This window comes from Amphibalanus amphitrite, unplaced genomic scaffold (genome assembly GCF_019059575.1).
Source record: "Amphibalanus amphitrite isolate SeventyFive unplaced genomic scaffold, NRLGWU_Aamphi_draft 001810F_arrow, whole genome shotgun sequence".
NCBI lineage: Eukaryota > Metazoa > Arthropoda > Thecostraca > Balanomorpha > Balanidae > Amphibalanus > Amphibalanus amphitrite.
Genome location: NW_024883303.1, coordinates 4,290 through 18,342, shown reverse-complemented (window position 1 = coordinate 18,342; position 14,053 = coordinate 4,290). Strand labels below are relative to the sequence as shown.

General features: G+C 53.6%; 1 protein-coding gene across 1 annotated transcript; it reads right to left on the bottom strand.

The window, feature by feature from the left end:
- Nucleotides 1-930: 930 nt before the first annotated feature.
- On the bottom strand, nt 931-11,661 carry LOC122375282 (visual system homeobox 2-like; the record flags this gene model as incomplete). Its single annotated transcript, XM_043354577.1, has 2 exons — nt 931-2,363; nt 11,484-11,661. Coding segments are annotated over 2 exons (504 nt in total), but the record flags the coding sequence as incomplete, so codon positions are not given.
- Nucleotides 11,662-14,053: the final 2,392 nt, after the last annotated feature.

The window sequence follows — 14,053 nt, the reverse complement described above, 5'->3', positions numbered from 1 at the left end:
TTGGCCGCTTATGCGGTTCCTGGGCTCTAAGAGAGATCAAGGTGGATACCAGCTACGAGTATTATTCTCATTGTCGAGAAAAGAATATGAAACATGGCAACGGCCCATACCTCCCGGGCCATGGCCCATACCTCCCGGTGTATTTTGATGGGTCGAAAAGCAAATGATTTATTGAAGGTTATCTCGAGACAAAATAGTTGATCCCAGATGCCTAATATCAGGCGCAAGTTGCAGGCGAAAGGCAATTTCACGTACTTTGAGTGAAAAAGCGAGTCTAGCCACTGCCCACTGGAAGAAAATTGCCTTTTCACAAAACCGGCCCATACCTCCCGGGTCTCCCCTACTTTTTTTTCCAATTGACGCAGTAACAGCATTGGCGTGGTTGTACCACCCTTGCGCATTGTCCATGACTCTGGTAAGCACGATGACTGGCTACCATCTGATGTTGAATATAGGGAGTGACGTGTATAGTCGACTACAGAATGATGTTCCACTCCTCAGAAGCTATCAGTTGACCGGAGCGCTAAGTTGTGTCGTTTATCGCGCAATTAAGCGTGTCGATTGTGAGCATTGGGACAAAGCTATAATTTGTGAACTTAGCCCGTGTGATGCGGCACAGCCTACCACTCCAGGCAAATAATTGCCTGTGAAAAGTTGAACATCATTCTGTAGTCGACTATACTATATCGACATTAGCATCGTCTGGAAGAATAGCTGCTCCTAAGAACGGTTTGGTATTTTGGAAGCCAGGGAACAGGGCATGTTTGGAGCACGTACCCCTGGCCCTTCGTGTCCCTCTAGCAGCGCCTGCGGCCCTCCGAGAGACATAGTTTACAACCGACCTACCAAGTATCGGTTTAATAAGACGGCAATTCAGCCATGTACCCAGACGAACTGATGCACAGTCGATATTATGCTTTTGCAGATAAACTTGTGTTTAGTTTTATTTTGACATTCATCATTGCTCGAGTTTTGCAACAGGTTCACACGAGGTAACCGGAAACACAAGTTTAGGTATAGTTTAGTGCCTGATTCTCTATGAAGAACGGCGTCTCACACTTGTTAACACTGGCATCCAGCTGACTGGCAGGGGTGGGGTCACATTTACATCAAGTAAAGTATTACAAATATGCGCAACTAGTAAATACACACGTGTACTTGTAGTGTTAACATGTGTTGAAAACTCCTGACGCATGCATTCACTGTGCATTCATAGGTACACGAATAAGACCCAGCAGCTGTCTCTGACATACAACTGCTGACGGTTAGTGTCGCGTTGTCACAATAAAACTCCGACATAACTGAGTGTATGTATACTCATATACACTCAATCCGACAATAGTTAAAATCAGTTATTCTTGCGCTCACTCATCCTACGCATCCTGCTTCAACATTCCATTAGACATTAAAGCTGACAGTAATGACATGACATGACGGTCGTAGCGCTCTATTCCGACCAAATATTGACCGTATTTGTTTTGTCACCGCACCCATCTCCCGTCGGACCTCTTGTGACCGTTCATAATACGAATACACCTGACCGGGCCCGACATTGCAGAGTGGTGACGCTCCCATAAACCGGCCTGCCTGGCTGAGGGACTATTATTGATTATAGCAACAGACACCATGAGCGTACCGCTTACCATGGTATCGACATCGACATTCGACATCGACATCGGCATTCCTGTATCGACATTCGACAGCGCTCAGGACCAGTCCCAGTTTTGGCGACTCACCCAAGCTGTGATAGTTTTGGGGTGTAGAAGCTGAGGTTCTAGCTCAGATCGAACTCCCTGGGTTCCTTGCGTTCCAAAAAGCTCAGCCTTCGATCGTGCTCCTGAGCTGTTCAAAATCCAAAGCGTTTCACTTTTCCATCCCATCAAACTCCCTGCCATCATATACTCAAGTTTCGCCTGCTTGCTCCCGCAGAACAGACAGCTTGCCACACCCTCCCTTAGAGCAGCTGCCTCCCTTCTTGATGGAGAGAAGGGAGGCACAGCCAGCCTCCCTCCAAATAGACAGCCTGCCTACCCTCCCTCAGAACAGGCAGCCGATGCCTGCCGCCGGCTGCTCAGGGGGCGCTGTGGCGTCCGCTGCGCCCCGCTGCAGGATGGCCGAGGTCATCTGGGCGGCGTCGCTGAGCAGGCGGGCGCTGTGCTCCTGCGCGCGCGCCCGCAGCGCCGCGATGCTGCTGCTGCGGAAGTCGGGTCCGGCGGGCGGCTCGGACTCGGCGGCGCCCGGCGGCGGCGGCAGGCACAGCTCGGCCGGCGGCCGCTCGTCCCCGCTGCCCGGCAGACTGCCAGTGTCGTCGTCCGCGACGTTTTTCAGCTGCTCGGCGGCCTCCATGGACTTGCGGTGCATGCCTGGGGGTAGTGGCAAAGCTGAGGAGCCTGTGCTTCGGAGGTTGAAGTGTCGTTATCTAGTTACTTACGTGAACCTGGTGGCTATTTCGCTTGAACACTCGACAGTTAGCAATTGATCGGATCATCTCAGGGAGAGACGCTTTAACCCTCGCCGGACCTATTGGTTTTCTACATACGCGCCGGCCGAGGGGGGGGGGCGGGTACGACCCCCCCCCCCCCTCGTCGTTTTGCCCCTGGTGGAGCTAGCGCGTCGCGGAAAAAAACGAGCGTGTGCGCCGTCACGAGACGCAGAGATTGATACCCGATTTTAAGGTCTTAGGTCAACCGGTGACCTCTGAAGTCAGGTCAAGTGCCCCAAGGTACGGTTCCGTTTTTGGTGAATAACTTCACAAAAAACGGCCGCAGAGCGCCGATTTTGGCAGCATCGTGCTCGCCTCGCTCAGGCGCGTCGAATGATATACTTTTTGTCCGGGTCAGGTCAACTTGGGGTGTTGACCTCAGGTCAAGGTCAGGTCAGCACCCCCAGGTCACGAAGTTGGTCGAAAGAGGTCATGTCGCATATCATTCGATTCGGCAGGCCTTCCTAAGTCCATTGGTGGCTTTCCCGACTCGCTAGCTCAATTTGATCAAGAGTTATTGACGAAAAACTAATATGACCTTGATGACGTCATAAATGACGTCACGCAAGGTCAAGATTGCAAAAGTGACGCATCTAACCTTGCAAGGAGTGCATCAAACACTGGCGGTCGCAGCCGCTAGCAAAAGGGGGGGGGCCAAACTCACACTCGCGGGACATAACATTTATCCGTCACCGGAGGGTGATCGGCTCATTTTTTACGCCCGCGAGGCGCCGCGCAGTTGGCCATACTTATGCTTCATTCATCTCGTTCTTGCGTGGAATCTTTAAGCTCAATTTAAGGCAAAATCACCAGTACCTACCATTTCTCGTCCCACGGTGTTTCCACCGGTCGGGCCACTGCACCATGGCGACGGATCGGTGTAGCATATACTGGAAGGTCGGGCACGCGGATTCATGACCTTACCTTACCAGTATAAAACAATTCGGAAAAGTAGGTACAGATACCTACCTCTTGCTTTGAACAAGCATGTGAAACCCAGAGAGCATTTTCAGACTATGACATTTACCCATATACGAGTAGTTGTGTGGCGGCGGGAGAGAGAAGCTAGGTACACCGACCTCTGGTGACCAAAGGTTCCTGGCTTTCAAAATTGGCATCTGAGGGCCGCGCGCGACTCCTGTGGGCTTCGCAACGGCTCTATTGGGGCTCACTCAAATGCCTAGTCCTCATGCTAAGAAGACTGGCCCTGAGCCCTGAGGACTTCATCAGTCTCTGCCAGCCCCAGGACCCACAACGGCTCATGGGGTCCTGACGTCGAAATATGAGGGAATATACGCGGGACCATCAGGACGTAAAGTGATCTCGATCAGGACCAACGTAAGGCTGTGCAGGAGTCTGCGTGAGCCCTCTGAGCTTCAGAAGCCCATGCATATGTATGTTTTCACTTAGAGGCCAGTTTAAGGCCCTCAGAGACCAGTACAGGGCCTGCAAACTGCAAAGGCCAGTAGTTTGAGACCATCAGATACCGAGTTGGGCTCTCAGAGGCTAATGTGGGTCCTTACTCATTACAGGCCAACATGGGGCCCTCAGAGGTCAGCGTGGGGCTCTAAAAGACCGGCATGAGCCGTCGTTGGACCCCAGAGGCTAGCAGAGGGCCCTCAAAGGCCAAGATGGGCCTTCCTCAGAGGCCAATGCAGGCCCTTAGAGGCCGGCATCAGGTCTTTTGCTAAGGTTTGCTACTTTAGCCTAAGAAGTGTTTTCTTTTATTCTGTGTATTGTGTGCATCATGTACCCCGTGCCGGCGCTGGGCTCGCCAGCCGGCCGCCGAGCAGAGCCGCCGCGCCGCTCTGCGGCACAGCCTGCGTTCAGGGGCACGCGTGCCTCGGGATTGGCCGGTTGAATCACGTGGTTCGAGCTGTAGTCGAGTTAGGTCGCGGCGGTGCGCGGGGAGTTGGGCTCCAGCATTGGACGCGGCCGGGTGCGTCGCTGGATCGCAGTGGAAGGATCGGTCTGCCCGGCCGTTTCAGAAACTCAGATCCACAGATTCATGTATAAACGGGTGTCTGAAAATCGGTAGTCGGTCTGCCTGGCTGTCTACCGGGGTAAGGAGGCTCGTTTATACGTGCGTCTGCAAAATTAAGGGATCGGTTTGATCTGCCGGTCTCTGTGACAGATTTGGACCCAACGCACCAACTTAACCTTTTCACTTTGTACCCGACATCATGTCGGCTTGAAGGGCGGTATTTTGGGCGTAGTCCTCGAGCATATCTTCTCGGGATTCATTTGTCATATAGGTTAAGGGTAGAGCCGGCACTGCGGCCGTTGCTCCGCTGGCGATTGGTGGCTCTAGAGTCTCTGACAGTGGGCGTTGTTTTCTGGTGAGTGATCTGGTTTGTCTGGTTTTCTGGTTGCTAAAATACATCCTCCTGGTGTATCTATACACTCTTTAACTTGGAATTGTAACATAGTCCTCCTGGGGCCGGATGGTCGGTTCGATCGGCTGTGCTGTTATCAGTCGGTTGGATCGACGTTTCGGTCTGATTCTTTGAAACGGTTCATTCGGCTGTGTTGTCATCAGTCGGCTGAATTGGTTTGCCGGTCTAGTTTTGTTTGACACGGTCCGGTCGGCTGTGTTGTTATCAGTCGGTTGGATTGGTTTGTAGTCTAAGTTGTTTGATACAGTCCACTTTAAATACTTGGCATACAATTTGGCCTAGCTTTGAACCATGGAGGATTTGTTGGCGACCAGAACCAGACTCCACTCAAAGGCGACCCGACTTTGTAATGACCTCCGATCGTATCGAGAGGCAGATCGTACGACGGTGGATCCTGACCAGCTTGCCCTCAAGCTTCACCACCTGGAGAAGCTGCGCCATGAGATGGAGGGTGTCCAGGGTGACCTGGATAAGCTGGATCAGTCAGATGATACCAACCACTTACAGATTCTTGAGGACGAGATGTTTCTCGGTTCGCGCCTCCTTTCTCGCCTTGAGAAAGCTGAACAAGCGCCAGTCAGGGTTGACGCTTCAAACTTCGCGGGAAACGCAGACTTCAAAACGTCCCTCACCGTGAAAATTCCCATTTTTCATGGTGACGTAATGCAGTGGTCTGAATTCTGGGACTTGTTTGCCATATCTGTTCACAACAACTCAGGATACGCTCTTGTCCAGAAATTCGTGGTACTGAAATCGCACCTGGCAGGTGATGCTTTGCGCTGCATTGAGGGCATTCCAGTGTCGAGTGACGGCTACCTTCAGGCCGTGGCCGCGCTCAAGGAGCGGTTTGAACGGGATGATGTGCGGCGGGAGACACTGATGCGTGACCTCCTGAACCTGCAACCCGTTCGACACGGCGACCTTAAAGGCATGCGGTCATTGATCGATCACTTGTCTGCGCGTACTCGAGCGCTCAGTACACTTGGCGTCCACCCGGAAAGCTTTTCGAGCCTGTTGCTGCCAGTCGTTAAGGATAAGATCCCTGAGGATTGGCGTCTAGAGTGGGTCAGGAGAGAGAGTGGAGACTTTACGGAATTTCTTCACTTCCTCAACCGTGAAATACGGCTCCGAGAATCGGCAAAAGGGGTGTCAATGGTGCAGACACGACCCGTGTCCCCGTCCGCTTCCACTCAGTCTGTCACAAGCATTCTCACTGCGCGGCGAGAGCCCGGCTCTGAGAAGCAGAGGCCCCCTCACGGGCCAAGGACCGTGATGTGTCCTGTTTGTCAGCAGGCGCAGCACGGTCTAGAGAGGTGTGACAAGTTTCAAACCTTCAATCTGAAAGCCCGTTGGGAGACTGTGAAGGCAGTGAGGGCGTGTTTTCGGTGTCTGAAGTATGGACATCAGATTCGGGACTGCAAGTGCAGTCGGTGCACGGAGTGTGGCGGGCCGCACCACCCCCTGCTCCACAATCATCGTCCCTCGCCATCGAATTCACCCAGCAACCAGTCGGAACTGTCGCCCGGGGCTGTACCTTTCTCTCCAGCACATCCTACTGACAGAGTGGCGCGCCCTGATGGCAGCCCAAGTGAACTCACGGGGCAGAGTCGCCACCGGTACAGTGCCAGTACGGCAAATGAGAAAGCACATTTCTTCCAGACGGCTCTCGTAAACGCTGTGGGACCCAAGGGTAGCCGGAAGGTCCGTATCCTCCTAGACGGAGGGTCCGACTCCTCCTACATCAGGAGCTCGCTGGCAGAGGAACTCGGTCTTCCCAGCACTGGCACGGCTACCTTTGCCTGCCTCGGATTTCAGGAGAAGGCTGAGGAGGCTCGCTCGTACGACAAGGTACAGGTGGAGCTCAGAAGCCTGTTTGGTGACTATTCTCTGAAACTTGACATGTGGAGCACAGATCAGCTGTGCTCGCCCCTTCCCACCTCTTCGCCACCCCCTGTTCCTGCCGGTCTGGATCTGGCCGACGACTTTGGTGGTGGCGAAGTTCATGCATTGATCGGCCTCGACAATCTTTATCGAATCGTGCTGTGGGGACAGGTGGAACTTGAAGAAGGGCTTAGAGCCATAGAGACTGTCTTTGGCTACGCCATTCACGGGTACCGCGGCGACGTTTCGCTGATACCGACCGGTCACCAGTCTTCCCACTGTCAGCTGAGACAGGTGAGGAGTCTGGATGAAGTGAGGGTCGGCCAAAATGAGGCCATGGATGTGGATGGCATGCTGCCTGAGCCACACTGGGACAAGCCTGTGGGCTGTTCCAATGAGATGAATTTGACGATGCAGTCGGATGAGCTTCCACCATCCGATCATGGTTCCGCAAAGGCGGGAACCCCGCAGCAAGAGCTGCTCAATGCAAAAAAGCCTCACCTGAGCGGTGACGACCTGCATAAAACGATGGCTACCGAGGATGGAGAGACGACTCTCTCTATCAATGGGTCAAATGATGACACAACACAAAATGGCGATGGCGGAGCCGGGCTGTCGCCTGGTAAACGCGACTCCTGGGCTGTCGCCCGGAGTCAGGGTCTGAAGCCCTCCTCGCATGTTCCTGTGGAGTTCGTCCCATCATCTGCCGTGGACGAGACAGACCGGAGCCAATGGAGTGCTGTAGCACCCCGGCAGTCTCGACGATGCCTGTCGGCTCCGACGCGAGACCGTCGGCAGCCGCCTCCGAAGAGCCGACGTCTACGGAGCCGCTGGAGGAACGACGGGGCAAGATGGAGGTGGAGCCGGAGCTGGAGGACGGCTGCCACACTGGGGGCACCGTCTCTTTTCACAGCATTCCCACGTCTGTGGAAGAGGAGAAAGAAGAGGACGTAGCCGAGGACGCTGGCCCCCCGGTCCAAGGACCCATGGCCGGCTGCGGAAGGCCTGACCAGGCCCACAAGGACTGCCGCAAGTTGGCGTGCGGCCAGTGCCGTGATGTGTGTTTTGTTTGTGATTTGTGCGCGCGTTGTGACTAGTGTGGAAAATGTGTTAACTTTTTGTTCCCACATTTTGGTGGGGAGGATGTTAAGGTTTGCTACTTTAGCCTAAGAAGTGTTTTCTTTTATTCTGTGTATTTTCTCACAGTCAATGACAATCCAAAAACAATGTAATTGTCATTGACTGTGAGAAAAACGAAATGTCTGACTCTTCTATTCTGTGTATTGTGTGCATCATGTACCCCGTGCCGGCGCTGGGCTCGCCAGCCGGCCGCCGAGCAGAGCCGCCGCGCCGCTCTGCGGCACAGCCTGCGTTCAGGGGCACGCGTGCCTCGGGATTGGCCGGTTGAATCACGTGGTTCGAGCTGTAGTCGAGTTAGGTCGCGGCGGTGCGCGGGGAGTTGGGCTCCAGCATTGGACGCGGCCGGGTGCGTCGCTGGATCGCAGTGGAAGGATCGGTCTGCCCGGCCGTTTCAGAAACTCAGATCCACAGATTCATGTATAAACGGGTGTCTGAAAATCGGTAGTCGGTCTGCCTGGCTGTCTACCGGGGTAAGGAGGCTCGTTTGTACGTGCGTCTGCAAAATTAAGGGATCGGTTTGATCTGCCGGTCTCTGTGACAGATTTGGACCCAACGCACCAACTTAACCATTTCACTTTGTACCCGACATCATGTCGGCTTGAAGGGCGGCAATTTTGGGGTAGTCCTCGAGCATATCTTCTCGGGATTCATTTGTCATATAGGTTAAGGGTAGAGCCGGCACTGCGGCCGTTGCTCCGCTGGCGATTGGTGGCTCTAGAGTCTCTGACAGTGGGCGTTGTTTTCTGGTGAGTGATCTGGTTTGTCTGGTTTTCTGGTTGCTAAAATACATCCTCCTGGTGTATCTATACACTCTTTAACCCGCGCGGGGCTGGGGGGGGGGTAAATTTTACCCCCCCCCCCTCGCGAATATTTGCAATATCTCAAAAACGGCGGCGCGCAGCGCCGCCAAACTTTCAGTACCTTTTCTTACATCAATTTGACACGTTCCCTGAAAATTTGAGCGAAATCCGTCGGAAAATTTTTGAGAAATTGACGTTTTAGTGACGTCATGTTCGCCATTTTCGCCTCAAAAACGGCAAAAGTTCAAACGCCGCTAACATCTTCATTTTTAAAGGAATCAAGACGTAACAAAAAAGGATATACGTAATTCTACTGTGTCTATCAAATGGCTATCTCGGTTTTTTGAAAATTTTGAATTTTGGCCCAAATTTTTTCAAAAAACTGACTTTTTTGGGAAAATAACTATAAAATTCAAAATTTTGGGTCTATCGAAAAAACCGGAATATATGTCAGAGAAGTGGTCTATGTGCACCTACATACCAAGTTTTAGAAGAATCGGTTCAAAAATGTGGGAGTTATTCAAAATTGTATGACGTCACGACACACAAAAATTTTGAAAAATGACTTTTTTGGAAGTTATAGACCTCGTACGGAAACAAAAATAGCACCATTCGATTCGCCGTGAAAAACTGCATCAGATAGCCACCTTTTTAGGCCTTAACAACCAACTTCAAAATTTGACCTCACTTGACCTGACCTTGACCTGACCTCGACCTGAAATTCATCCAGAGGTGGTCCATATCACTTATTGAGTGTGCCTATTGAATTCTATGAGTAAAATGACCTATAAAACATGTGTCGCACATGCCCTTTTCTATATTTTGTTTTTGGTGACCTGACCTGACCTGACCTGACCTTGACCTTGACTTCTGAATGATATTGTATGCAACGAATATTGTCTTGGTAGCCTAAGAACACGTTTTGGGCGATCAGTCTCAGTCCATGACTCCATTCTTCGGCAACTACGGTGCAAGGCCGATACTGTAGGAACTTGCAATTTGTACCCTTGACCTGACCTTGACCTTGACCTCAAACTTAAAATTAAGTACATGTTTTTAGTTGTTCGTGATGAGATCTTTCGATTGGCGTTTGAATTTTCCAAATCAGACCATTAGTTCGGGAGATAACAGGGGGGGTAAAATTTACCCCCCCCCCCCAGCCCCGCGCGTTCGGCTGGAGACCCCAGCCCCGCGCGGGTTAACTTGGAATTGTAACAGCCAGTGCGGGGCCTCATTGGCACCTAAAGGTTCGTCTTGGGACGCCAGAGACAGAAATAAGGCCACCAGAGACCGGTGTGAGACGCTCAGACGCCGGTTGGGGCCCCTGAGGACGGTTAGGGGCCATCATAGGCCAGATGTGGGGCTTCAGAGGTCGATGTGGGCTCTAAGCGGCCAACATGGGCGCTTGACCGCCACTGAAGTTCCCTCAGAGGTCAGTGTAGGACACTCAAAGACCGGCGTGGGAGCTATATTGATAGCTGGGAGTGTTTTTTTTTAGGCCTCGTGACGATCGAATAAGGGCCAGGGCCCCATACACCTATGGGGGCCCATCGGTTGTTTGAGGGGGGCAAATGATATGATAGCCCCCTTTATTGGCCTTTGGGGGGCATGGCCCTGATGTCCCCCCCCCCCCCCGAGACCGCCACTGTGTACACATTACACACAGGCCTCTGAGATTGCATACCTACTAGCTCATGCAAACTCTATGCACTATGCAGGCCCCGGAGGTCCCACGCTAATCCTTAAGAAACCAAGCCAGCATACGGCGTCACCACCGGGCTTCTGAGGTGCACAGCATCAACCCATGAGGTCTTACTTTAGCATGTCGAAGAGCCACGCTCATTTGGCAGGGCCCACCCGGCACTGCCGAAGAGGGTCTCATGCCAGCCATTGCTGGGCCTACGAGAGCCTCAAGTAAACCCACGCTGATCCATATAAGATCCGGCCATACTCGTGAATCGGTGTCAGCGACGCTGACCGCCAAATTGACAGAATGCGAAACTGAGCCCACTCCATGAGTGAAATTTACGTCCTTTGATGGCGCAAGAAAGAAAATGAAACATACAAAAAACTTTCTAGGGCTTTTGTTCGATCTGAAAGGTGGGGCCAAAAGATAGTATGGCCCCATCTTTCAGCACCAAAGGGGGGCCATGGCCCCCGTGGCCCCCCCCCCTGGGACCGCCAGTGGCATCAAATCACGATTCTGTGTGCTTGAGCTAGTTGGAGATCGTTCCCGGCGCCAGAATAGCAGTTTTCATTTTTCCCCATTGACTTATAATGGTGAGGTCACGAAAATGACCTGACCTCATATGACCTTTAGGAAAAATCCGAGATATAAAAGTTGTGGGACTCATAATGGATACTAGATCCTGCAAGTTTCATTTCCCTGTGACATCTCCTCTGGCAGTGAGGGCGTTGCAAAGTTGCGACATCTGAAGACCGTGCAGAGGTTCACTTATGACGTCATAGGTCAGTGACCTGACCTGACCCAAAAATGCGGTTGGTGTCAAAAGATCCGGCTTGGATCAAAGGTCAAGTATGCCAAGTTTCAGCTCTCTATCTCCAGCGTGTTCGGAGCTATCGCGAAAAACCCTATGGGGGGGGGGCGGCACCCGCCCCCCCCCCCCTCGGCCGGCGAGGGTTAAGACTCTGGTCACCAGTTTATAGGTGGCGGCTTCATAAGAAAATTTCAATTACTGACACCTGAATGTGTGCACATGAAAACGGGCATAGTGGGTCGCTCCGCCCAACCCCGATTTTTTCCCTCCCCGTCGCCCGGCGTACCGAGGAGCCAGGGCGCCGGGCAGTCCTTGTCCTCGCTGACCGACTTGGTGATGGTCTCCGGCAGCGGCAGCGAGTGGCGCACCATAGCGCCGTACAGGCCGTACTCGGCCATTATGGTGGAGCGGCCCCACGTCTTCTCCGTCTTCCGCCACTTGGCGCGCCGGTTCTGGAACCACACCTGAGGACAGAGGGGTAGGGGAGGGCGTGAGCGGCTGATTGTGCGCGAAAATACTTTGAAGAAGAGCACGTAAAAGATATGTATGTGCATGTGCAGGGTAGTTTATGACACTGCCTGTGCTCTGCGCCTTCCTGCTTGTATTTTGACACTGTCGTCAAATTCACTCTCCCTAATGAGAAACAAACAGAACAAGGGCGTCGCCGCTGCCGCCGCTCGCAAAGCCCGGGTGTCCCGTGCGGCGTCACGTCTCCATATCTGTGCGGACCGCCCGTGTCGCCGGGACGTGCCGCGTGACACGTGCGGCCACGGCGGCACGTGGCGCCGATAATGGCGTCCCACGGCGGCCAACACGTCGCGCGTCTCCGAGCGGCTGAAAACAGGGTCTCGTTAGGGGCACTAACGACTCACTGATCCTGTGTCCCGGCGCGCCGGCAGGCGGCCCGGGCCAATATGTGGCCTCGTTACCGGTAATCAGTGTATCGCGCGTGATCCGTCGGAAGACGCGCCGAGAGGAGGTGCGGAGTGACGGGACATTCAGTGGCGCGCTCGGCGCTAACTTTGTTAGTGAGAACAATGGGTGATTAATGATTATACTATCACTTAACACGGGTCACCCATGCCACCACTACGCCGGTTTTAATGAGATATTTATTAAGTAAGATTCGCACCGCGCATTGCGCAACACATTGACATGTGCTTTATAATTTATTTTGTGCGTGTTTTATTTATTGGCTTTGATGAGCAGCTTGCTTATTCATCTGTCGCAAGTGCAGACACAAATATAATCTGTAATACCTATCTAACTTACACACGTAGTAAAGTTTGCCCACCATATACCGCGTGAGCAGGATGACAACAGTCAGCTGAAAAACGTAATGCGTCTTCCCTTCTAAAACTACCACTCCTTTCCGTGTAGGTACCCTGCTAACCAGGGGCGGATCCAGGAAAACTCCAAGGGGAGGGTCATGAATCGAAGTGGTGCCCCTACCTATACCCAAAATTAAAAACTCAACGGATTTCGTTCACTTCATTTTGGTGGGGCCCCCATTTTCAGTTTTTTTTTTCTTTTTCTTTTTTTTTTTTAGTCAGTATCTTAACTCTTAGCCACAACCACATTTACCAATTGTAAGCAAGTATATATGAATGTGCTATGTGTATATATGTTGTGGACGCTGAGTAGTAAGTACTTACCAGGAACGTTATCAGGTAAGCAAATCGAATTGTCAGTCCGACGAACTTGAACCTGGCGTCTAAAGGGTCTGTCCTTGACACTTCAGGCTTGTCAGGGGCACCAAAGTCCTTCCAGGGACACCACAAACCTGTCAGGGGCACCTACGGCCTTGTAGGGGCGCCACAGGCCCGCCAGGGGCACCACAGGCCTGCCAGGAAGCAGGAGCACCACAGGTCTAGCAAGTATACACGACAGGCCTGTCAGGGGCACAACGGGCCTGTTGGGCCCATGAGCCCAACTAGGCTCATGTTGGGCTCATGTGCCCCTGCCCAACTAGGGGCAGGGGCACCACAGTCCTTCCAGGGGCACCGCAGGTCTGTGAGGGGCACCAGCGGCCTAGCAGGGGCACCAGTCAACACAGGCCTGCCAGGGGCACCACAGACCTGCCAGGGGCACCAGAGGCCTGCCAGGAGCACCACCGACCTCGCAGGGGTAACTTGGGCCTGTCAGGGCCCAGGGGCACCACGGGCCTGTCGAGAGGCACTTCAGGCTTTTCAGGGGCACCATAGTCCTCTCCGGGCGCAGGGGTACCAGGGGCACCAGAGGCCTGCCAGGGGCACTACAGGCCTAGCAAGTGCACCACTGGTCTATCAGGGGCACCACGAGCCTGTCATAGCCAGGCATCTCAGGCTTGTCAAGGCCCAGGGGCACCACAGGTCTGTGAGGGGCACCAGCGACCTAGCAGGGGCACCAGTCAACACAGGTCTGCCAGGGGCGCCACAGACCTGCCAGGGGCACCACAGACCTGCCAGGGGCACCAGAGGTCTGCCAGGGGCACCACCGGCCTCGCAGGGGCACCTTGGGCCTGCCGAGGGGCACTTCAGACTTTTCAGGGGCACCAGTCCTCTCCGGGCGCAGGGGTACCAGCGGCCTAGCAAGGGCACCAGAGGTCTGCCAGGGGCATCAGCGGCCTAGCAAGGGCACCAGAGGCCTGCCAAGGGCACCACAGGCCTAACAAGGGCACCACGGGCCTGTCACGGGCACCTCAGGCTTGTCAGGGCCAGGGACACCACAGTCCTTCCAAGGGCACCGCAAGCCTGTCAGGGGCACCTCAGGCTTGTCAGGGCCCAGGGGCACCACAGTCCTTCCAGGGGCATTACAAGCCTGTCAGGGGCACCAGAGACCTAGCAAGGGCACCACAGGCCTGCCATGGACACCACA